At 45.7% G+C, this 25585-nt stretch overlaps 1 protein-coding gene across 4 annotated transcripts in view; it reads left to right on the top strand.

The window, feature by feature from the left end:
- LOC144479526 (rho GTPase-activating protein 45-like) overlaps nt 1–25585 on the top strand; it is a 223979-nt gene that overhangs the window by 119225 nt on the left and 79169 nt on the right. For all 4 annotated transcript variants that reach the window (XM_078198311.1, XM_078198310.1, XM_078198308.1 and 1 more), the window contains 2 exons: nt 11102–11245; nt 17523–17607. In XM_078198311.1, coding sequence (XP_078054437.1) covers nt 11102–11245; nt 17523–17607 — 229 coding nt within the window. The remainder of the gene's footprint in view (nt 1–11101; nt 11246–17522; nt 17608–25585) is intronic.

The following is a 25585-nucleotide window of genomic DNA, read 5'->3' as shown; positions in this document are numbered from 1 at the left end:
ACATTGTTTTGAAGTCTCAAAAAGGGTTTGTCTTTTTGTGAGATAAGATCCTGCCACCTGTTTAAAGTTTATTTATTAGTGTCACGAGTAGGCTTACATGAACACTGCAATGAAGTTACTGTGAAAATCCCCTAGTCGCCACACTCCGGCATCTGCTCGGGTACACCGAGGGAGAATTTAGCATGGCCAATGCGCCCTAACCAGCGCGTCTTTCGGACTGTGGGAGGAAACCGGAGCACCCGGAGGAAACCCACGCAGACACGGGGAGAACGTGCAGACTCCACACAGACGGTGACCCAAGGCTGGAATTGAACCCGGGTCCCTGGCGCTGTGAGGCAGCAGCGCTAACCACTGTGCCACCGTGCTGCCCTTAAAACTGCGCACCGAGTCAGCCAGGAGTCGAACCTAGAATTTTCTGATCCGTAGTCAAGACGCGTGATCCATTGCACCATCTGCCAATGGTGGGCTGCTTCCACCACTGGAAAATACACCCAGGGGTGGTTCTATGGGTGCGGGGGAAGGGCAGAAATTCCCACCCCCCTAGTCTCCGTGGTGACCATGAAGCTTTCACATTGCGGTCAAAAACCCAGTTGGTTCACTGATTCCCTTTTGGGAAGGAAATCTGCTACCCTTACCCAGTCTAGACTAATTCTCCATATTCCACACTCACAAAATGTTGACTCTTAGCCACCTTCTGAAATGGCCCAGCAAGCCACTAACCGGAGCAAACTGCCACAGGAATATCAAAATAGTGCTTTCGGAAGGTGGTTCCCCACCACCTTCTCAAGGTCAATTAGGGGATTTTCACAGTAACTTCATTGCAGTGTTAATGTAAACCTACTAGGGAAGAGCAACAATGAGGGATGGCCTTGCCAGCGATGCATCCCGTGAAAGAATCTTTTTAAAAATGGAACTTTTTTTCGATAATTTGGATTGAAATGCAAATCAGATCACAGAAAGAAGCTGCTGTATCGCCCTTTTAATTTGGAGCCGGCATCTCGCGAGTCGACTCCCTGTCTCTATGTTGTCAAATCCGTTTCCTGTAGCTCCCCCGAGTCAGATTTACAGATCTGGGTAAAGCTGCTGTTCACACTAGCCTCCTAGGAGCCAGGCTTCCAGAATCCTAATGAAGAGAACAATGTGAGAGCAGTTAAAAGGCTTGTTAGCTCATTTGTGTCCACTTGAAATATAAAGCGGCATCTCGGCCTTTTGGCTAAGATGCAAATGAGATCAAGCCTTGGAGAAGGTGCAATGCCTACTCCGATCAGCTTGGATCATGTAGATCAAGCCCAAGACAGGAAGCGGCCAGCCTGTCTTGTCAGCTTGGATCTGGAATGTCTCACTTGTTGAGACTTTGAATTGGACTTTGATTGGATTAGATTGGATATAAACAAAGAAAAAATCTTACTACGAAAGGTCATGAACGTAGGTAGCCCAGTCCATCACGCAAACCAACCTCCCATCCATTGACACTGTCTACACTTCCCGCTGCCTTGGCAAAGCAGCCAGCGTAATTAAGGACCCCACGCACCCCGGACACTCTCTCTTCCACCTCCTCCCATCGGGAAAAAGATACAAAAGTCTGAGGTCACGTACCAACCGACTCAAAAGCAGCTTCTTCCCTGCTGCCATCAGACTTTTGAATGGACCTGCCTTGCACTAAGTTGATCTTTCTCTACACCCTAGCTATGACTGTAACACTACATTCTGCACTCTCTCCTTTCCTTCTCTATGAACGGTATGCTTTGCCTGTACAGCATGTGGGAAACAATACTTTTCACTGTATACATGTGACAATAATAAATCAAATCAAAAAAATCATAGAGAGTGTGGTAAACCATTAACTGCCTAATGGCTTCTGGTATTTGAAGTGAGGAATTGATAGAAAAGACAATGAGTCTTGCTGCAAAGTACGTGTTTGGATTTTAGTTTTGGTTTCTGACTCCATTCCTCTTCCTGGCATCAGTCTGTTTGTACCCTTGGTGTCACATCTGAGCCTGAGATAAGCCACTAACAACATATATGCACCATTACCATGATCACTTATTTCCATCTCCACAACACCTGACTTAATTGCCCCTGTCTCGGTTCATCAGCTGGCTGAAACCCTCATTTATCCCTTCATTACTCCGGATTGAGTATTCCCACACATTCCTGTCTGGTCTGAAAGAACAAAGAAAATTACAACACAGGAACAGGCCCTTCGGCCCTCTAAGCCTGCACCGACCATGCTGCCCGACTTAACTAAAACCCCCTACCCTTTCGGGGACCATATCCCTCTATTTCCATCCTATTCATGCACTTGTCAAGACACCCCTTAAAAGTCACTACCATATCCGCTTCCACTATCTCCCCCGGCAACGAGTTCCAGGCACCCACTACTCTCTGTGTAAAAAATCTGCCTCGTACATCTCCTTTAAACCTTGCCCCACACACCTTAAACCTATGCCCCCTAGTAATTGACTCTTCCACCCTGGGAAAAAGCTTCTGAATATTCACTCTGTCCATGCCTCTCATAATCTTGTAGACTTCTATCAGGTCCCCCCATAACCTCCATCGCTCCAGTGAGAACAAACCAAGTTTCTCCAACCTCTCCTCATAGCTAATGCCCTCCATATCAGGCAACATCCTGGTACATCTTTTCTGTACCCTCTCCAAAGCCTCCTTCTGGTAGTGTGGCGACCAGAATTGAACACTATATTCCAAGTGCGGCCTCACTAAGGTTCTACAAAGCTGCAACATGACTTGCCAATTTTTAAACTCAATACCCCGGCCGATGAAGGCAGGCATGCCATGTGCCTTCTTGACTACCTTCTCCACTTGCATTGTCACTTTCAGTGATAGTATGTCTCCCACATCCTATCTTCCATACACCTGAGCTCATCATCCAAAGCTCTGTTGCCTGTGTCTTAACTCTTCGAGGGGCTGGATGAGATTATGGAGCTAGTGAGGGGTGAGATCATGGAAGGATTTGAATCATAGAATACCTACAGTGCAGAAGGAGGCCATTCAGCCCATCGAGCCTGCACCGACAACAATCCCACACAGGCCCTATCCCCATAACTCCACGTATTTACCCTGCTACTTCTGCTGACATTAAGGGACAATTGAGCATGGTCAATCCATCAAACCCGCACATCTTTGGATTGTGGGAGGAAACCAGAGCACCCGGAGGAAACCCACGCAGACATGGGAAGAACGTGCAAACTCCACACAGACAGTGATCTGAAGCTGGAATTGAACCCAGGTCCTTGGCGCTGTGAGGCAGCAGTGCTAATTAATGTGCCGTCTGTTTCACTAGACTTTAATATCAGATATTTATTGAATTCAAATTTCACCATCTGCTCTGGTGGGATTCAAACCCAGGTTCCCAGGGCATTACAAAAACAGAAAATGCTACAAAATCCCAGCAGGTCTAACAGCACTTGTGGAGAGAGAATAGAGCCAACATTTCGAGTCTAGATGACCCTTCGTCAGAACAGGGGTCATCCGGACTCAAAACGTTGGCTCTATTCTCTCTCCACAGATGCTGTCAGACCTGCTGAGATTTTCCAGCATTTTCTGATTTCGTTTCAGATTCCAGCATCTGGAGTATTTTGCTTTTTTTCCCAGAGCATTACCCTCGACCTCTGGATTACTAGTCCAGTGACAAAACCATTACTTTGATTTGATTTATTGTTGTCACACGTATTGGTATACAGTGAAAAGTATTGTTTCTTGCGCGCGATAGACAGAGCATACCGTTCATAGAGAAGGAAAGGAGAGAGTGCAGAATGTAGTGTTAAAGTCATAGCTAGGGTGTAGAGAAAGATCAGTTTAGTACAAGGTGGGTCTATTCAAAGGTCTGATGGCAGAAGGGAAGAAGCTGCTCTTGAGTCGGTTGGGACGTGTCCTCAGACTTTTGTATCATTTTCCCAACAGAAGAAGATGGAAGAGAGAATGTCCGGGGTGCGTGGGGTCCTTGGTTATGCTGACTGCTTTTCCGAGGCAGCGGGAAATATAGACAGTGTCAATGGATGGGAGGCTGCCGCCTCCCTCAAATATATTGTCTATACGCAAACAGCCAGATAATGAAAGTAATCATGCAGTATGGTCACTGGCTAAGAGCAGTCAGTGTAACCAGATAGTCTCTCTCATCTATCCACTTTGTACCATGTGCTCAGAGTTAATTGTGGCACAGACTATGTGTGTCTGCTTTCTCATCTTTATCAGAGAGGGTGCGGCCCTGGATATGCAGGATGGGCCAACAAGCTCCCCGCTCCCGTCGTAGGATCCATCAGCAGGCCATACACCAGGTAAAAGCTGACGTGTTAGCCTGCTGACCCAGTGAAAGTGATGCCCTCTGGACCAGAAGCTCTGGGTTCAAGTCCCACCCCAGATCAAAAAAAGCTCAGATAGGTGGATAATCAGCCCACTAATCCTTCCACTGGAAAAGTGTGTGAAGGTAGCAAATTAATCTGACATGTTAATTCTGGCTGGGATTTTCTGGCTGCTACACTGGCGAGCGTTATCGCAAACATGATGCGAGCGTTTGGAGAACTGTTAAAAGTCAATAATTCTACAATTGTTCCCACCTCGCCTGTGATAATCCCCATCGCTGGTGGGGCCAGAAAATCCCAGCCTCTCTTTCTCTCCAATGATGATGCCAGACCTGCTGAATTATTTCCAGCATTTTCTGTTTCTCTTTCTGTTTTTTAGCAGCTGCAGTATTTTGCCTCAGTGAAAGAAAGACTCGAATTTGCATAGCATTTTTCCTGACTGCCAGACGTCTCAAAATACAGCCAATAATGTACTTTGGAAGTGCAGTCACTGTTATAATTAACAAAATGCGGCAGCCAGTTTTGCTCACAGCAGTTTCCCACAACATCAGTGTGGCAAGGAGCAGATAACATGGTTGTTGTTGATTGAGGGATAAAATTGTCCAGGACACTGGGAAAACCCTCCTGCTCTCCCTCAAAATAACACCTTGGGAGCTTTTGCATCCAGGCAGAACACTTCTCAGTTTAACATCTTATCTGAAAGATGATGTCTCCAACAATGCAGGACACACCTTGCTGGAGCGTGAACCTTGATCTTTGTGCTTAAGCGCTGGAGCAGGATTGAGACCCAGAACCTTGGGATTCGGAGGCAAAGCTGCAACCGGCTGAGCCGTGGGTCATGTTTAAAACTTTGCCGAAATCTGGGAGGAGGAAGGACCCTTTGGTTTGAATCATAGACTCATTGTCATAGAATCCCTACAGTGGAGAAGGAGGCCATTCGGCCCATCACATCTGCACAGGCTCTCCGACAGAGCATCCGAAACAGGTCCATCAGCTCCCTATCCTGTAATGCATTCAATTTTTATTTTGATTTGATTTATTATTGTCACATGTATTAGTGTACAGTGAAAAGTATTGTTTCTTGCACGCTATACAGACAAAGCATACCGTTCATAGAGAAGGAAACGAGAGAGTGCAGAATGTAGTGTTACAGTCATAGCTCGGGTGTAGAGAAAGATCAACTTAATGCAAGGTAGGTCCATTCAAAAGTCTGACAGCAGCAGGGAAGAATCTGCTCTTGAGTTGGTTGGTATGTGACCTCAGAATTTTGTATCTTTTTCCCGACGGAAGAAGGTGGAAGAGAGAATGTCCGGGGTGCGTGGGATCCTTAATTATACTGGCTGCTTTTCCGAGGCAGCGGGAAGTGTAGACAGAGTCAGTGGATGGGAGGCTGGTTTGCGTGATGGATTGGGCTACATTCACGACCTTTTGCAGTTCCTTGTGGTCTTGGACAGAGCAGAAGCCATACCAAGCTGTGATACAACCAGAAAGAATGCTTTCTATGGTGCATCTGTAAAAGTTGCTGAGAGTCGTAGCTGACAAATTTACCCGGCTAATCCCTTAACCTTCACATTTTGAAACACTATGGGCAGTTTAACATGGCCAATCCACCTAACCCGCACATCTTTGGACTGCGGGAGGAAATACACAGAGACACAGGGAGAACGTGCAAACTCTACAGAGACAGTCACCCAAGGCTAGAATCGAACCCAGGTCCCTGTTGCTGTGAGGCAGTAGTGTTAACTGCTGTGACACTGTGCACAACTTATTTAACAAGTTATATTACATATATATATGTTTTGTCGTCCTTTTGTACATTAACAGACCAATAGACTAAAGCAGGCTCTGGAGAAACACTGACAATGAAGGTCTGTTGAATAGTTCTGGCCATACATTTTTATTGTCGGATATGTCTGTGCTTCAGAGCCTTCACTCAAGCATGAGTCTCTCTTTGTCCACTCTCTGTCCATAGGGAACACCTCGCCTGTCCACATTTAGGCACAAATTGACAAGCGGAGCCAAGGATTAGGGAGCTCCTGGAGTGGAACCTGGAGTTTCAACTCCTAAAGTGTCCCGTTTAGCAGCTCTGTGCTGCTGGTTCAGCCGGGACCACTTTGGGTTGCAAGGTTATCTGGAATCAGCTTTGGGAGGAATTTGAGGCTGAGTGACAGATTCATCCCTACTGGGCCCAAACGGGCAGATCAATCAGCAGTGGTGCCCTGGAGGAGAGCACACCTGCCTGGCTCAGCTATCGGAGTCTGTCTGTCGCGGGGGGTGGACTTGGCTCCACTCATCAATCTCCAGTCCAATCACTTTGCAGCAAATTCAAGCCTCAGAGGTTCTATATTTACCACCTCATCAAAGACATATGTACAAAAGACTAATCTGTATTCCCTCTTTACAGATACTAACAGCCCTGCTGCATCAATATTTTCCTTTTTCATATTTCAAAAATTGCAGTTTCTTCTTTGAATTTATTAAAGTTAGAGGATAGGATTGATATAAATGAGTGGCTGCTGCGAATACAATCAATGTTGTTCAGAGTTACTCGCACTATTGATACAGTAATAACGTACATACCCAAACTTGTATAAATAGGGACAGACAGGTGACATTATTAATAGTTTTAGTTAAATGACCAGAGTGCATTATCAGGACACAGTGCTGGTGACATATCTTACATACTGAGGGATTTATATTGTGTCCTAAAAAGATTGACACACAATTTAATGTCGAATTATGCTAGTTTTTATTCTACGATGACTTTTATCTGTAACAAAGGCCAGTGCGAATCTGTAAACAGTGAGACATTATGCACAGTGAAGAGTGACTGTGAGTGAGTTGCAGGTAGTTGAAGTAATTAAAGGGTTTAATTGCTCATTTGGTTTACAATTCTGTCTGGGACTCAAAAGAGTTTAGACTTGTAAACATAATGCAAAATAGATCAAGTTTTGTTTATAAATGTTGCCTCCCATCATTAACTGTTCACCCTGAGCCAAGGGCACACAAATGCTGCCTTTATATCGTTCTTGTATCTGCATTAACTTGATGGGGTTTTCTCACTCGCCACTGGTTTCCCTGGGCTCAGGTTAACACAGTAAGAAGTCTCACAACACCAGCTTAAAGTCCAACAGGTTTATTTGGTAGCAAAAGCCACTAGCTTTCGAAGTGCTGCTCCTTCATCAGGTGCTAAAGGAGCTCCTTCTCGGGTTAACAGCCATTATTATATTTACACTTTGAACGTGGAAAAGACAATCTCTTGAAGTGGAATATTCCCTACCGAGCAGATCGCTGCCTTAATTTTAATAGTCCTTCTACTTTTAAGGGGAGGCAGTGTTGTGGTATTGTTGCTGGATTAGTAATCCAGAGACACGGGGTAATGCTCTGGGGACCCGGGTTCAAATCTTACCACGGCAGATGGTGAAATTTGAATTCAATGAAAATCTAGAGTTAACAGTCCATTAAATGACCATGCAACCATTGTTGATCATTGTAAAAAAAACCCTTTCAGGGTTCACTAATGTCCTTTAGGAAAGGAGATGTGGCATCTTTAACTGGTCTGGCCTGCACATGACTCCAGTGTGGTTGACTCTTAAATGTCCCCAGGCATGGGCAATAAATGCTGGCCCAGCCAGCGACGCCCACATCCCATGAACGAATGAAAGAAAATTGACTCATTTTGGCTGGGTTTCACAGGCCTGGTAACCTGGCAGTTACAAGAAGGGCTGAATTCACAAGGTTTCCTCTAGGCTCAAGAAACGATCCAACAAACCCCCCCCCCCCCCCCTCCCCACTCTTCCCATGATCTACCCCAACATCTCTGGATCCCCACACAATCGCTCTGACTCTTTCCCAGAACACCTCGCTACTTTCCAAGGCTTTGGCCTTGTGAAGCAGGCTTCCCACCCAACAGGACTCCAGCCTGTCAGTCAAGCAGTCCATGGGCAGCAACTCCATAGAGGGTCAAACCTGCTGACAAAATTTCACGGTACTTCATACTTTATTGCAGTATTACTCTGTAGGAAATACATGCTTTGTTTGAACTTGCTACCAGTTTCAAGTTTTAACCTGTATTACAGGGGCTGTGATTTGTTCTAACGCTGTGTGTTGAAGTCTTCTGATTGTTAAACAGTAACGAGCTACTGTATAGCCAGTAAAAGCTGGAAAGTGTAAAGAGGCAGAAATTTAACAGCATTACTTTCAGAAGAAAGTTACTGAAGTGACCAAAAAGTAATGATGACCCTGTCTGGTGTCGTGAAGAACTTTATAGCATTCAATCTCTAGTGCAAAGAAAAATCAGAAGTGAAACAGACTGGGAGCGAAATAGAGTCAAGCAGGGCAAATGGGGGTGGCACAGTGGTTAGCACTGCTGCCTCACAGCGCCGGGTTCATTTCCGGCCTTGGGTGACTGTCTGTGTGGAGTTTGCACGTTCTCCTCGTGTCTGCGTGGGTTTCCTCCGGGTGCTCCGGTTTCGTCCCACAGTCCAAAGATGTGCAGGTTAGGTGGCAACAAAAACAGAAAAATGCTGGAAAATCTCAGCAGGTCTGACAGCATCTGTGGGGAGAGAGTAGTGCCAATGTTTCGAGTCTCGATGACCCTTTATCAGAGCTCTGGCGAAGATTTTCTGCTGAGATTTTCCAGCATTTTTCTGTTTTTGTTTCAGATTCCAGCATCCGCAGTATTTTGCGTTTATCGGCAGGTTAGGTGGATTGGCCACGCTAAATTGCTCAGTCGTATCCAAGGATGTGTTGGTTAAGTGGACAGGGCGGAGGGGAGGGGGTGGGTCTTGGGTTGGATGCTCTTTTGGAGAGTCGGTGCAGATTCAGTGGGCCAAGTGACCTCCTTCTGCACTGTAGGGGTTTCTATGAAAAGTCTTGTGACATATGCGGCCGGGCGGCACGGTAGCACAGTGGTTAGCACTGCTGCTTCACAGCTCCAGGGTCCCGGGTTCGATTCCCGGCTCGGGTCACTGTCTGTGTGGAGTTTGCACGTTCTCCTCGTGTCTGCGTGGGTTTCCTCCGGGTGCTCCGGTTTCCTCCCACAGTCCAAAGATGTGCGGATTAGGTTAATTGGCCAGGTTAAAAAAATTGCCCCTTAGAGTCCTGGGATGCGTAGGTTAGAGGGATTAGTGGGTAAAATATGTGGGGATAGGGCCTGGGTGGGATTGTGGTCGGTGCAGACTCGATGGGCCGAATGGCCTCCTTCTGCACTGTAGGGTTTCTATGATTTCTATGATATGGCTGGAATTTTCTGGCCGTTTACTCCAGCGGGAGTTTCTGGTTCCCGCTGCAGTGAACGGCGATCTGGCTGAACGCTAAATTCTCCAACCTCGCCTGCGGCAGCGGTGGGGCATGACCGGCTGGAAAATCCGGCCGATAATTGGGTGCATTGCAATTGGTGGACTGCCTTTTCAGTTTAGTGGTTGGACTAAAGAATCTATTCTGTTACCGTGAGCTACAATCTGACATTATACAGCATCGTAATTCAGAGGTGTTAATGGTGCCAGCTTTGAACTGGAGAAGTTCAGATCATTGAGTTGGAAATATTTTTTTAATTCAAAAATATACTTTATTCATAAATAAAACATTACAGAAATAGCATTTCCAATCATCACAAATCGTGAAAAACAGTCATATTTACAATTTCCTTAACTTCATTATTTTAACTGTGTTCAGTTCCAAGACATTACACACATTACATTACCGTTCTTCACCAGACTACATACATTCGACACATTTCACTGTGTGCTGCTTTTACACAGATGCACACAGTTAGGCAGCCCGAGGGTTTTTTACCCTCACTGTCCCTCTCGGTCTGCCTTGGTTGAAAGGCTTTAACCGGTGGCCTTTCCCCATTGTGCCTTTGCGGCGGCCACCTCAAGCTTGAGAGCGTCCCTCACTGAGCTGGAATTAGCCGAGTAAATCCTCCTCTTCATTCTTTGAGTCAGTAAAATTTTAGTTAGAGTCGAATTAGCTACTGATTGCAGTTCACACACCTTCTGTGCACCTTATCAGCAGCATTTGAAACCAACAACTTATATTTACAGAGAGCTCTTAAGATGGAAAAATGTTTTAAATTGCTTTACAAATGAAGATAAAATTTGACGGCGAGCCACAAACAAAAGATATTAGGGACAGGCGACAAAAACTTTGGACCAATATGGCGGCACAGTGGTTAGCATTGCAACCTGACGGCGCCAGGGACCCAGGATCGATTCCTGACTTGGGTCACTGTCTGTGTGGAGTTTGCACGTTCTCCCCGTGTCTGCGTGGGTTTCCTCCCAGAGTCCAAAGCTGTGCAGGTTAGGTGGATTGACCATGCTAAATTGCCCCTTAGTGCCCCAAGACATGTAGGTTAGGGGGATTAGTGGGGTAAATACGTGGAGTTACGGGAAAGGGACTGGGTGGGGTCCTCTGTCGGAGAGTTGGCGGGGACTCAATGGGCCGAATGGCCTCCTTTTGCACTGTTGGGATTCTATTCTATGGTTCTAGGTAGATATTAAGGAGAAACCTAAAGCAGGGAAATAGAGAGTTGGCGATGCCTGGCGGGGGGACTTTCAGAGCTGATGGCCTAGGAGTGATGGAGGTCGGAGAGGCACAAGAGGCCAAAATAGACGTAAATTGCTGAAAACACAAGGCTGGCCAGATTGGGGAGGGAATAGATCAGATAATGTGGTGACTGAGGATCATGTATGGTTTGCTGTTGTAAATGCGTCGATGATTCGCCAGAATTATCATCAAATATGTGCGGTGTTAACTCCGGACTTTTACTTCTTCTCCAGAAAAAACAGAAACGCGGCGTCCTATCGCTCACGAGTGCCTTGGGGAAGTGCTGAGGATCTTGCGACAAGTCATCAACAAATATCCGCTTCTCAATACCGTGGAGACACTGACTGCCGCAGGCACATTGATTTCAAAAGTGAAAGGTAAGAGGTTGGGGGAGAAAGGCTCAACCGGCGTTAATCTAATATTCACAGAGTAACCCGTTGATCTTGAAGATAACGTGAGCACTTAAAAGGAGGGGAAGAAAGAATCAGGGGACATCATAGAGGGAGCTTCATTGTTTGGGGCCTGCCAAAACAAATGAAGCCAAATCCTTCCAGCTGTTTCTTTTACCTCAGGGCCAGGACACATATGGTGCGCAGGTGGCACCTTTTTATGTGCTAAGGTCAAGAGTTCAAATGGCACTGATTGAAAGGTTGTGAATTTTGTTAGCTTACTGCAGGATTGAGGGCTATGTTTGTCATTTCATTCAGGTTAGTTAGCAACCTGACAGTTACATTAGAGACACAATAGAGCATTCAGGAGTTGTTTGATATTAATGGAAAGCCTATCTGCCACTGTGCCCAAAGTGGCATTTTGTCAGGCTGAACTTGTCAGATTGCAAAACTATGCAACAAGCCGTGACACCTTAACCCCAATAAATCAGCAGTAGTGTGTGAGGAAATTGCAATCGGTGAAAATAATCCTCCAGTTGACAATATTTCAGAGCCTTTTAAATAATTTAAATGCTTTCCTTAATCCTGACTTGTTCCATTTCTCAACAGTCAATCATCTCAGTGGGTCTAAATATATTGACATATCGAGTAAAGGCTGCGTCACAGAATAGAATAGGATAGAATCCCCTGCAGTGCAGAAGGAGGCCATTCGACCCATCGAGCCTGCACTGATAACGGTCCCACTCAAGACCTATCCCCGTAATCCCACATATTTACCCTGTTAATACCCCTGACACTAAGGGACAATTTAGCATGGCCAATCCAGCTAACCTACACACCTTTGAACACTAAGGGGCAATTTAGCATGGCCAATCCACCTAACCTACACACCTTTGAATACTAAGGGGCAATTTAGCATGGCCAATCCACCTAACCTACACACCTTTGAACACTAAGGGGAAATTTAGCATGGCCAAACCACTAATCTACATATCTTTGGACTGTGGGAGGAAACCGGAGAGCCTGGAGGAAACCTACGCAGTCACGGGGAGAATGTGCAAACTCTACACAGTTACCCGAGGCTGGAATTGAACCCTGGTCCCTGGTGCTGTGAGGCAGCAGTGCTAACCACTGTGCCACCGTGCCACCCTAAAAATGGCTTAGACGCTGCTTCTGCCTTGCATTGTAATTTTCAAGCACAGTTAAATCCTTATAAAAACACTAATAATGCATTTCTCAAGAAAGTTGTGTCTGAATCTCTATAAGGTGACTCTTAAGAGAATGACAATTTCTAATTTTTGCACCTTAGTTCATTTCCGTTCTTCTGTTCGAGTAAGTTAACATCTGCAATTATATGAAATATTACACAGGTTATGGAGTCGATAGTGTACAATAAATTAATGCTTTGCTGGACTAACAATATTCAGAGTATGAGTAGAGCACTGTCCCATATTTCAAAGTTCTGCCTGGACCAGGAATTCTATGCAATTATATTGAGTCCAAATGGGATGTCGTGTTGCAATCAGAGTTGTGTATCAAATATGATTACAGCTCAATACAGAACCCATTGCTTCAGTTAGATGCAAGAACATGTCCATCCCACAGCAAGGCCCAGTCATTAATTTTCCCAGTACTTGCTGGCCAACATTGGATCCGTATACCCTCATCTGTGCTCAGTTCTGGTCGCCTCACTATAGGAAGGATGTGAAAAAGATTGAAAGGGTGCAGAGGAGATTTACAAGGATGTTGCCTGGATTGAGTGGCATGCCTTATGAGGATAGGCTGAGGGAGCTCGGTCTTTTCTCCTTGGAGAGACGAAGGATGAGAGGAGACCTAATAGAGGTATATAAGATGTTGAGAGGCATAGATCGGGTGGACTCTCAGAGGCTTTTTCCCAGGGTGGAAATGTCTGCTACGAGAGGACACAGGTTTAAGGTGCTGGGGGGTAGGTACAGGGGAGATGTTTGGGGTAAGTTTTTCACACACAAGGTAGTGGGCGAGTGGAATCAGCTGCCGTCAGTAGTGGTGGAGGCGAACTCAATAGGGTCTTTTAAGAGACTCCTGGATGAGTACATGGAGCGTAATAGGATGGAGGGTTATAGGTAGGTCTAGAAGGTAGGAATGTGTTCGGCACAACTTGTGGGCCGAAGGGCCTGTTTGTGCTGTAGTTTTTCTATGTTTCTATCTCTGCTCGTTTAAAAATTCTCACCTCCAATCTGAAATCCTTCATTCCTCTTGCATACCAGCATACAAATTCAGAGCAGGAGTAGGCCACTCGGCCCCTCGAGCCGTCTCCACCATTCAATAAGATCATGGCTGATCTGATTGTAACCTCAACCCCACATTCCTGCCTACCCTCAATATCCTTTCACCCCCTTGTCAATCAAGAATCTATTTAGTTCATCTTTAAAAATATTCAAAGATTCCGCTTCCACTGCATTTTGAGGCAGAGAGTTCCAGAGCCTCATGACCCTCTGAGGGAGAATTTCTCCTCATCCTCGTCATAAATGAGCGACCCCTTATTTTTAAACCGTGACCCCTAGTTCTAGATTCTCCGACAAGAGGAAACATCCTCTTCACATCCATCCTGTCAATACCCCTTAGGATCTTAAAGGTCTCGATCAAGTCGCCTCTTGCTCTTCTAAACTTTAGTAGACACAAACCTAACCTCTCCAACCTTTTCTCATAAGTCAATCTGCCCAGTCCTGCTATTAGTCTAGTAAACCTGCTTCTAATGTATTTACATCGTTCCTTAAATAAGGAGCCCAATACTCCAAATGCGGTGTCACCAATGCTCTGTATCTCTCTACTTTTGTAATCAATTCCCCTCACAATAAATGGTAACTTCCCATTGGCTTTCCTAATCGCTTGCTGTGCCTGTATACTAGCCTTTTGGGATTCGTACACTAGGACAGCCAGATCCCTCTGCACCTCAGAGCTCTGCACTCTCTCACTATTTTGATACTGATCTTAATCCTATCTTGCTCCTCCTGATCTCTGTAAACTCCTCCAGTTTTAAAGCTGTCCACAGAACTCGCTGACCCTGCCCTCTTGTGCATTCCCCGTTCCTTTGCCTCAGCTCTAATGGAGTTGCGTTTAGTCCAGGTTCCATGTTCTGAAATGCTGTACCGAAGCTCCTATCCTCCTTAAACACTTCTTAAAACCAATCCTTTGGTCTAGATTTTTGATTGTTCTTGCTAATATCTCTTTGCTGTCCGTTTTTGGCCGATTACGGAGAGAGTTTTTGTTTTAGAACGTTTCTCTGTATTAAAGACAGCGACTCGGACTCTCTCAGCTCGTTCGCCCCGCCACACATTTTCCTTTGCGTGACACACACACACACACACACACACACACACACACACACACACACACACACACACACACACACACACACACTGATCCTGCGCAGATCCTGAAGCAAAGGCCTCACACTGCCAGTTCCAGGGAAAATGGAAAAATATCAAGATTCACATAGACGCTGGGCGGACCCATTTTTATTGGTTTCCCAGGATACCGACCTCCTCTTCAGTCAGCTGTGCATCAACCTCAACTTCCTGAACTCAGCAGCACAAGAGGAACATGAGATCCACTCACGTGTTGCTCCCGTTCTTCAATAACTCCTTCAAACTTTGGTAGATAGGATGGCATAGTGGTTAGCATTGCTGCCTCACAGCGCCAGGGACCTGGGTTCGATTCCCGGCTTGGGTCACTGTGTGGAGTCTGCACATTCTCCCCGTTTCCTCCAGGTGCTCTAGTTTCCTCCCATAGTCGGAAAGAATTTAGCATTGGCCATGCTAAATTCTCCCTCAGTGTACCCAAACAGGCGCCGGAATGTGAAGACTAGGGGATTTTCACAGTAACTTCATTGCAGTGTTAATGTAAGCCTACTTGTGACACTTATTAAAAAAAAATACATCTTTGGTCGGCATGGTTTGTGGAGCCAATGTGGGTGGATGGAGTTGAGATGTAAATCAGCCATGATCTAATGGAACAGCAGAACAGGCTTGAGGGGTAGAATGGCCTACTCCTGTTCCTCTTCATAATACAGAAAGTGTGCAGTCTGCATTTACAATGGAATATCTTGGCAAACCATTCTGAAGAGCCTCTTCAAGGAGATTGTGTGATTGAATAAAAATAATTATGAAAATGAACTTTATTGGGAGAATCCCAATGCCATTAGGCTCAGCTTCGCTGCTATTTGTTTCTTCTAGTGTGATTTGAGGTTAATTATACAATAAAGAACAAAGAAAATTACAGCACAGGAACAGGCCCTTCGGCCCTCCAAGCCTGCACCCCAACCATGCTGCCTGACTGAACTAAAACCCCCTACCCTTCCGGGACCATATCCCTCTTTTCCCATCCTACTTGTCAAGTCACGATCGTGTGCAGTTCTGGTCACCTCACTATAAGAAGGATGTGGAAGCACTGGAAAGAGTGCAGAGGAGATTTACCAGGATGCTGCCTGGTTTGGAGGGTAGGTCTTATGAGGAAAGGTTGAGGGAGCTAGGGCTGTTCTCTCTGGAGCGGAGGAGGCTGAGGGGAGACTTAATAGAGGTTTATAAAATGATGAAGGGGATAGATAGAGTGAACGTTCAAAGACTATTTCCTCGGGTGGATGGAGCTATTACAAAGGGGCATAACTATAGGGTTCGTAGTGGGAGATATAGGAAGGATATCAGAGGTAGGTTCTTTACGCAGAGAGTGGTTGGGGTGTGGAATGGACTGCCTGCAGTGATAGTGGAGTCAGACACTTTAGGAACATTTAAGGGGTTATTGGATAGGCACATGGAGCACACCAGGATGATAGGGAGTGGGATAGCTTGATCTTGGTTTCAGATAAAGCTCGGCACAACATCGTGGGCCGAAGGGCCTGTTCTGTGCTGTACTGTTCTATGTTCTATGTATCTGCTTCCACTACCTCCCCCAGCAGTGAGTTCCAGGCACCCACCGCCCTCTGTGTAAAACACTTGCCTCGTACATCTAAGAAGCAGCCCAGTGGTGTGGAAACCTATCCCCGGAGACAATCAGTGACCAATTGTGTCCTCTCGGAACAAGCCTGATTTACACATGGAGGGCGAAGATTATAGTGTGGAAACCAATAGTTTGAAGGGAGGTGAGAGGCCTTCAAACCCCTCTGGGCTTCCCAGTTTCAGAGACAGGGTGACTTTACTGTGCTTCTCTCAGTGCCCAACTGTGTGAAAATGTAACGTGGTCAGGCATATCCAAACACACCTCACCAGATTCCTTCCAGAGGATTTTTTTTTACCAAGTAGATAAGTCATTGCCTGATAGCAGAATAGAGAGTGGTGGGATAGTTACTACAGACTATCTTAAAGACTCTGACTAGCGGAATTGTGTGGGCTAAGAGAGGATTCCATTACTCTCGTGTTATAACTGCAGTAGAAGCCTAGCAGAATGTCACTCCCCCACCCCCACTACCCTGACATCCCCCTTTCCCACCTCCTCCCACCAACAGGCCAGATTCAGAACCAGTTTAAAAGGACAGGAATATTAGATACATTCATTCGGGGAGATAAGTATAGGTTCCAGGACCTCTTGCAACACAGGTCACACTTCAATACAGACCCCAGTAGACCATAAGGCCTTCCCGACTCTGTTGCCAGTGCAGAGTGTACCTTAAGTAGCTCTGGTCATCAACCTGGGACGCTTCAACATTTCTGCCAATTCAATCTTCAATCTCAATTCCAATTTCATCTCCAGTGAATTTCCAGCAAGTTAATGCCGCTCACTCATCAAATAACAATATTCTGAAAACCAACAGGATTAAGCAAAATATAAGCAGGAAACAAGAATTACCTTCCGGTCAAAGTACAGGGTGGCACAGTGGTTAGCACTACTGCGTCAGGGACCCGGGTTCAATTCCATCCTTGGGTCACTGTCTGAGTGGAGTTTGCACGTTCTCCCTGTGTCTGCGTGGATTTCCTCCGGGTGCTCCAGTTTCCTCCCAAACTCCAAAGATGTGCCAGTTAGGTGGATTAAATTGGTGCTAAATTGTCCCTTCATTTCAGGGGGACTAGCGGGGTAAATATGTGGGGTTATGGGAATAGGGCCTGGGTGGGATTGTTGCCAGCGCAGGCTTGAATGGCCTCTTTCCGCACTATGGAGATTCGATGATGATTCTACAGTACTTGGCTACAGATGGGAAAGCTCTCAGGCATATTCCTCCATCTGCGCTGAATTGTAAGATTCTTTGAAGATAACTTTAACCTTGTCCATTGAAACATTCGCCTCCTTCCCGCAGGTTTCCATTATGAATCGAACAATGAGAACGATAAAAAGGAGTTTGAGAAGGCAATTGAAACAGTGGCAGTGGCATTCAGCAGCAAGTAAGTAAATACCTGGCAAAAGTCAAGGAAGAGCTAACAACAAGAGAATAACACATCCACTGTAAAGAGGCAGAACTGAATCATGAAGCACCTAGAATTGAATCTTTTTTTGATTATTTGGCCATTGCAGCTTAAATCCAAAGATTGTGTGACTCCTTCATGCCAGTATTTTTCAGCATTTATTGTAGAGTGACAATGAGTCCAGTCTGTGTAAGTCAGACATCTTGTGCTCCACACTGTCACCAATATCCTGATTGCAAAGTACCTGAGACTGAGCTTGAGGTTCAGAGGGAGCGGATCGAAGGCAGGAGGGTCTGGGGAAACAGACAGGGCCCTGTGCCTTTCAAGGAGCAGGATGTGCTGTGAAAGATACAGGACCATTGGTGAAGTCAAATGTAAACCATCGTCGCCCAGAGGGTGCTTTTGATTTGATTTGATTTATTATTGTCCCATATATTGGGATACAGTGGAAAGTATTGTTTCTTCCACACGGACAAAACATACTGTTCATAGAGTACATAAGGGAAAAGGAAAGAAGAGCATCCAGGATATAGTGTTACAGTCATAGAGAAAGTGTAGAGAAAGATCAAATTAATGTGAGGTATGTCCATTCAAAAGTCTGACGGCAGCAGGGAAGAAGCTGTTCTTGAGTCGGTCGGTACGTGACCTCAGTCTTTTGTATTTTTTTCCCGACGGAAGAAGGTGGAAGAGAGAATGTCCAGAGTGCATGGGATCCTTAATTAAGCTGGCTGCTTTTCCGAGGCAGTGGGAAATGTAGACGGAGTCAATGGATGGGAGGCTGGTTTGCGTGATGGATTGGGCTACGTTCACAACCCTTTGTAATTTCGTACAGTCTTGGTCAGAGCAGGAGCCATACCAAGCTGTGATACATCCAGATAGAATGCTTTCTATGGTGTATCTGTAAAAATTGGTGAGAGTCACAGCGGACACGCCAAATTTCCTTAGACTCCTGAGAAAGTAGGTGAGCTTTCTTAACTATCGCGTCAGCCACCAGTAATTGAGGTGAATGATGTAAATCCCTCTTAAGGGAAATCTCGATAAGTATATGACAGAGAAATGATCGGAAGGATATCCGGACAAGACTAGATAACGTAGAGTGGGAGGAGGTTGGTGTGGAGCACAGACCGGTTGGACCAAATGGCCTGTTCCTGTGCTGTGAACTCTGTGGAACTCCATGTCAAAGCCACATCCTTTATTTTGTTTTGGTTCTGCTTTTGCTTCTGCATTTTGATTGGTTACTGCTAGCCACATGACCATCTGCTCAGCACCAACCAATCAGAAGGAAAGGAAGGATACCATGTGAGTACATTCATGTATTGGTTACAAAACATTTATATATGTAGATTTTTGATCCGTGGACATTGTAAGTCTAAATGTTTCTTTGTGATTTTTTAATGTGAATATCCAGAACGGCTTTATATTGTATCCTGAGCACACAGGATCTGTTGTCCACATTTTTGTACTTGAAGCTAATATTTGTGGCTTGTGGAATACCCACTGTTTATATATTGAGGCTGATTCACTGAAACTGGAGCTACCTGAAGAATTGCTATATGCAGTTGAGACTCAGTAACAGTACTCAATCTGATTTACCTTCTCCATTAGATTCTACCAATATCGGCTTGGTGCAACCTACATGCTTCAGTATTTGTGTCAAGTCAGTTCTGCAGGTTAACTGAGCTCATTACCTCAAAATCCTGATTGGAAAAAAAATTTATTTCATGTGTTGCTGGCTAAGTCTGCGTTTTTATTGTCCATCCCTAATTGCCCTTGAAAAGGTGGTGGTGAGCTGCCTTTTTGAACCACTGCAGCCCATGTGCTGTAGGTACGCCCACAGTGCTGTTTGGGAGGGATGATGTGGAGATGCTGGGGTCGGCACAGTAAGAAGTCTCACAACACCAGGTTAAAGTCCAACAGGTTTATTTGATAGCACGAGTTTTCGGAGCGCTGCTACTTCATCAGATGAGTGGGGAGTTGGGTTCACAAACACGACATATATAGACACAAACTCAATTGCAAGATAATGGTTGGAATGCGAGTCTTAACAGGTAATCAAGTCTTTACAGGTACAGACAATGTGAGTGGCGAGAGGGCCAAGCACAGGTTAAAGAGGTGTGAGTATTCTAATTAGTATTCTGTAACTTGATTTCTGTGTCTGTGCACTGTTGGAGAACAGATATTCACTCCATCTGACGAAGAAGCTGTGCTCCGAAAGCTTATGGTATTTGCTACCAAATAAACCTGTTGGACTTTAACCTGGTGTTGTGAGACTTCTTACTGAGTTGTCTCAAGCCAGGACAGTTAGTAAGATTTTGCAAGCCCAGGCCAAATGGTGGGGGTTACAGATAGTGTGACATGAACCCAAGATCCCGGTTGAGGCCGTCCTCATGCATGCGGAACTTGGCTATCAGTTTCTGCTCGGCGATTCTGCGTTGTTGTGTCTTGAAAGCCACCTTGGAGGACACTTACCCGAAGATCGGAGGCTTGAATGCCCTTGACTGCTGAAGTGTTCCCCGACAGGGAGGGAGGGAGGGAGTTCTGGGATTTTGACTCAGCAACAGTGAAGAAACAGCAATGTTGTTCCAAGTCGGGATGGTATGTGACTTGGAGGTGGTGGTGCCCCCAGGTATCTGCTATCCTTCTAGATGTCACAGGTTTGGAAGGTGCTGTCAAAGGAGCCTTGATGAGTTGCTGCAGTGCATCTTGAGGTGTTGGATGAGGTGCCAGTCGAGTGGGCTGCTTTGTCCTGGATGGTGTCGAACTTCTTGAGTGTTGATGCAGCTGCACTCATCCAGGCAAATGGGGAATATCCCATCACAACCTTGACATGGCCTTGTAGAATAGATGGTGGACAGGCTTTGGGGAGTCAGGAGGTGAGTTACTCACTGTAGAATTCCCAATCTCTGACCTGGTCTTATAGCCACAGTATTTATATGGCTGTTTACACACACCGATAGTGCTCACTGGTGAAATAAAAAATATGCGGACAACCAACAGGAGCAAGCAGAAGAAAGGTATGCAATGAGGAGAACGGTTTGGCCGATGGATGATGAATGTTAATGAGAAAATATGGATTTATTTTACTACCAGGTCCATCTGCAGTCAGGCAAGAGGTAAGCGGCTGGGTTTTGATTTGCTCTTTGGAGACACCCATTGACACTTTCGGGGTCAACCTAATTAAGACAAAGGACATGTGCCCCAGGCCATATTGAACACGGCACTGAGCTTACCAGTCTGCTGTACTCATCAACCACTCTTAAAAGGTTGCTGGGGGGGGGATTAAAGTCACTTAAAGGTCAGTGGCCAAATAGAATCATCGAATCCCTACAGTGCAGAAAGAGGCCATTTGGCCCATCAAGCCTGCATCGATAACAATCCCACCCAGAACCTATCTCACAGCCTCACGCGTTTAAACTGCTAATCTCCCTAACACCAAGAGGCAATTTAGCATGGCCAATCAACCTAACCCGCACATCTTTGGACATACTAAAAAGAGTGCAGAAAAGATTTACTAGGATGGTACCAGGACTTGATGGTTTGAGTTATAAGGAGAGGCTGGATAGACTGGGACTCTTTTCTCTGGAGCGTAGGAGGTTGAGGGGTGATCTTATAGAGGTCTATAAAATAATGAGGGGCACAGATCAGCTAGATAGTCAATATCTTTTCCCAAAGGTAGGGGAGTCTAAAACTAGAGGGCATAGGTTTAAGGTGAGAGGGGAGAGATACAAAAGTGTCCAGAGGGGCAATTTTTTCACACAAAGGATGGTGAGTGTCTGGAACAAGCTGCCAGAGGTAGTAGTAGAGGCGGGTACAATTTTATCTTTTAAAAAGCATTCAGACAATTACATGGGTACGATGGGCATAGAGGGATATGGGCCAAATGCGGGCAATTGGGACTAGCTTCGGGGTTTGAAAAAAAAGGGGGCAGCATGGACAAGTTGGGCCGAAGGGCCTGTTTCCATGCTGTAAACCTCTATGACTCTATATGAGAGCACGATTTTATATCGAGCCTTAAGATGCATATTGCAGCATTTCAATAAGGTGATTGGGGCAGAGAAGTAGCTGCCAAAATAGTGGCTGACAAATGGAGGCAGGAAGTAAAGATCATTGGCAAGTCATGGAGGATTCAAAACCACTGCTCTGTAACAGCTGAGACAGTGCGTCAATGGGAGCTGACAAACCATTTCTAAAGGAGGCCAAACTTCCAGATAAATTCACATTCCTTAAGAGTTGCTACATCATCAAATGTAAAAGCATCACACCGTTTGAGCTGGAACATTGTACTCCACAGTAACCAAAAGAGAAAATGTTGGAAAATCTCAGCAGGTCTGGCAGGATCTGTAAGGAGAGAAAAGAGCCGACGTTTCGAGTGCAGATGACCCTTTGTCAAACTGACCAAGGGTCATCTGGACTCGAAACGTCAGCTCTTTTCTCTCCTTACAGATGCTGCCAGACCTGCTGAGATTTTCCAGCATTTTCTCTTTTGGTTTCTGATTCCAGCATTCGGAGTAATTTGCTTTTGTATTTCACAGTAAGTTTCACACCAGTATTAGAAAGAATGACCTACACTGATACAATCATAGAATCCCTACAGTGCAGATGGAGGCCATTCGGCCCATCGAGTCTGCATTGACAACAATCCCACACAGGTCCTATCTGCATAACCCCACGTTTTTACCCTGCTAATCCCCCTGATACTAAGGGGCAATTTACCATGGTCTATCAACCTAACCCACACACCTTTGGAATACAGTGGATTGATCTGAAAGAACCATAATGTCCAATTTTAATTCATTCCAAACCTCTTCAATTAGATTTAAAATTGGGCCCATCGAGATTTGAGCTCAGGGGAAGGCCGTTCTGAGAAACTAATTTTCTTCTCATCAACTCTCCATTTACATCCCATTTCCTGGCCCTATCCCCAGTCTAAGTGACTTGTTTCTCTTTCAACTGATTACCTAATTCCTTTTTAAATGTGATTTAATTGGATTGTTGTTAATAATCACTGAAGGCGAAGCTTTCTTAACCTGAAAACGCTTAGCCAAACTGATTGATTTAGGGGAGGTGATGGCCTAGTGGTATTATTGCTGAACTATTAATGCAGAAACTCAGCTAATGTTCTGGGAACCCAGGTTCAAATCCCACCTCGGTGGATGGTGACATGTGAATTCAATAAAAAAATGTCTGGAATTAATAGTCTACTGATGACCATGAAACCATTGTCGGAAAAACCCATCTGGCTCACTCATGTCCTTTAGGGAAGGAAATCTGCCGTCCTTACCTGGTCTGACCTACATGTGGCTCCAGAGCCACAGCAATGTGGTTGACTCTCAACTGCCCGCCAAGGGCAACTAGGGATGGGCAATAAATGCTGGTCCAGCCAGCGACGCCCATGAATGAATAAAAAATAATAATTGTACATAATTTCTAAGATCTTCAAATCTCACTTTGCAGCTCATTCGGATGTATTTACCTCACCTTTATCGCACTGATGTGCCTGGGAACCATGTTGAAAGCCAGATGCTTTTACATTTAGCTTCCTCTCATCTCTATAGATTTGAGCAACAAAATGGGCCCCTGAGAAAAATACGCTGACAATCATTTTGGAGGTCGGAGTGAGGATAACACACAGCTCTGGTCCCTTACTGTTCATAGGAATGGTCTCTTGAGGTGTACTCAAGAGCCATCCATTATTGTTCATAATATAGTACACTACTGAGGTAGAGGGAAGTGTGCCAAAGGATCTTGGCTAATCAGAATGTTTAGCAGCCTCTCTGAAGATGGCATTTCACTTTAATCAAAGCAATCTCATTTAATTTGATTTAATTTTCCTGTAATGGGCTTTTAGTGGTGTTTTTGAAGTAAGTTCCCTTTCAAAAAGCAAACAAGAGGGGAATAACAAATTAAAGGGTGGCACAGTGGTTAGCACTGCTGCCTCACAGCTCCAGGCACCGGGTTTGATTCCAGCCTTGGGTCACTGTCTGTGTGGAATTTGCACGTTCTCCCCGTGTCTGCGTGGGTTTCCTCCGGGTGCTCTGGTTTCCTCCCACAGTCCAAAGATGTGCAGTTTGGGTGCATTGGCCATGCTAAATTGCCCCTTAGTGTCAGGGGGATTAGCAGGGTAAATACGTGGGGTTACGGGGACAGAGCCTGGCTGGGACTGATGTCGGTGCAGTAACCACACGTATTTATCTTGCAAGTCCCCTTGACACTAATGGGCAATTTAGCATGGCCAATGCACCTAACCCGCACATCTTTGGACTGTGGGAGGAAACCGGAGCACCCGGAGGAAGCCCACACAGCCATGGGGAGAACATGCAAACTCCACACAAACAGTGACCCGAGGCCAGAATTGAACCTGGGCCTCTGGCGATGTGAGGCAGCAGCGCTAACCACTGTTGCACCGTGCCGCCCCATCCTGTTACCCCAGGAGATCAATTAACTCCGTACAGACCAGAGGGCAGGTCGGAGGACATTTTGGCTTGGACGTCTCACAAATGAAAAGTTAGCCAGTGAATTATTTTGACAGCAAGGGCAGTCTGTTTTATTGGACAGGATTTCCATCCTCCAGGCAGGCAGCAGGAGCCGGGAACATTCCCAGCTTGCCCCGCCCACTTCAGGAGAGAGTGCCGACAGAGACAGGATTTTCATTGTCATTGAGGGTGAGTGCGGGTGGCAATCGGATCAGCTGACCAAGGAAAAAGTTCAAGGGCAGCCACAGGGGCTGCCAGATGCAGGATGGGCTGTTTAACAGGTCCACCTTGGTGCTGTGGGATCACACCCAGTCCACTGTACACGCCCTCCACACATTCCTAATGCCACGCATTCTCCTTTCCCACCCTCTATAGTCAGACCTTTGGTTCCCACATGCCAATCCATGCCCCTCCCAAAAATACCCCTATGGCCCCACATGCCCCCAAGCCAAGGTATCCCCCCCCCTCCCCCAAGCAATCCCTAAAGCCACTCATGCCCTGTATGCCAAGCTATGCCACTTCCATGTTCGTTTCATGGGCTCAGGTATCATACATAATGAGGCTTGGCTGAGAGCTCAGAAATCTCTGAACCTGTCGAAACACCTAAGCACAGTAAGAAGTCTAACAACACCCCCTTCGTCAGGTGGAGTGACCCATCTCCTACTCCACCTGACGAAGGGGCAGTGCTCCGAAAGCTAGTGCCATTTGCTACCAAATAAACCTGTTGGACTTTAATCTGGTGTTGTTAGATTTCTTACTGTGTTTAACCCAGTCCAACGCCGGCATCTCCACATCAGAAACACCTAAGCCTCAGAGAAAACATTGCTTGATTGACAGCTCTGGTTCTCTGATCTCCTCTGTCAATTTCACAATGATTACTTACACAAGATAAAGAGGTTTTGAGTGCTTTCACTTCTACTGAAACTTTGGAAGGTCTGGATGATTGACACTTTTATTGGGCTGTAGTAAAAGCTATTTTCATAAATGTATTGTAACTTTTTTAAAAAAGCTTTTTTGCATATTCTACTGTCGCTATGGGATCCATTGCTTCTCGACAGTGAATTGTGGGTGAATGGTCACGGAAGTGCCATAGCTTGTTATGGGGACATGATGGGGCATATGGGGTTTTGGGGGCATACTTTGGCATAGGGACATGAGAGCCAAAGGGGTTTTGTTCTGGGGGGGTGTACCTTGGCATAAGAGGCATGAGGAGGAAACTTTGAACTTACCTTTCAATGGATCCCTCACACAGATTGTGGGTTAGGACACCTGTGAGGTGCCGTGAACCTCAGCACTTTGAAACATTGACCTGACTGCATGAAAATGATGGAGGACTGGAACATGCCTATTCCTAATATGGAGCCTGCGACAGGGGCGCAGTGTGTGAGATTTTGACCTGAACCAACACACACGTTTAAAAGGCGCAGCTGAAAATCGGAAACCCTGGGAATGGGATCGGGAATCCCATGAGCCCCCTGCCATTT

The sequence above is a fragment of the Mustelus asterias genome, chromosome 26 (assembly GCF_964213995.1).
Source record: "Mustelus asterias chromosome 26, sMusAst1.hap1.1, whole genome shotgun sequence".
Lineage (NCBI taxonomy): Eukaryota > Metazoa > Chordata > Chondrichthyes > Carcharhiniformes > Triakidae > Mustelus > Mustelus asterias.
Note: the sequence above shows the minus strand (reverse complement) of the source record. Positions and strands in the feature narration are given on the sequence as shown.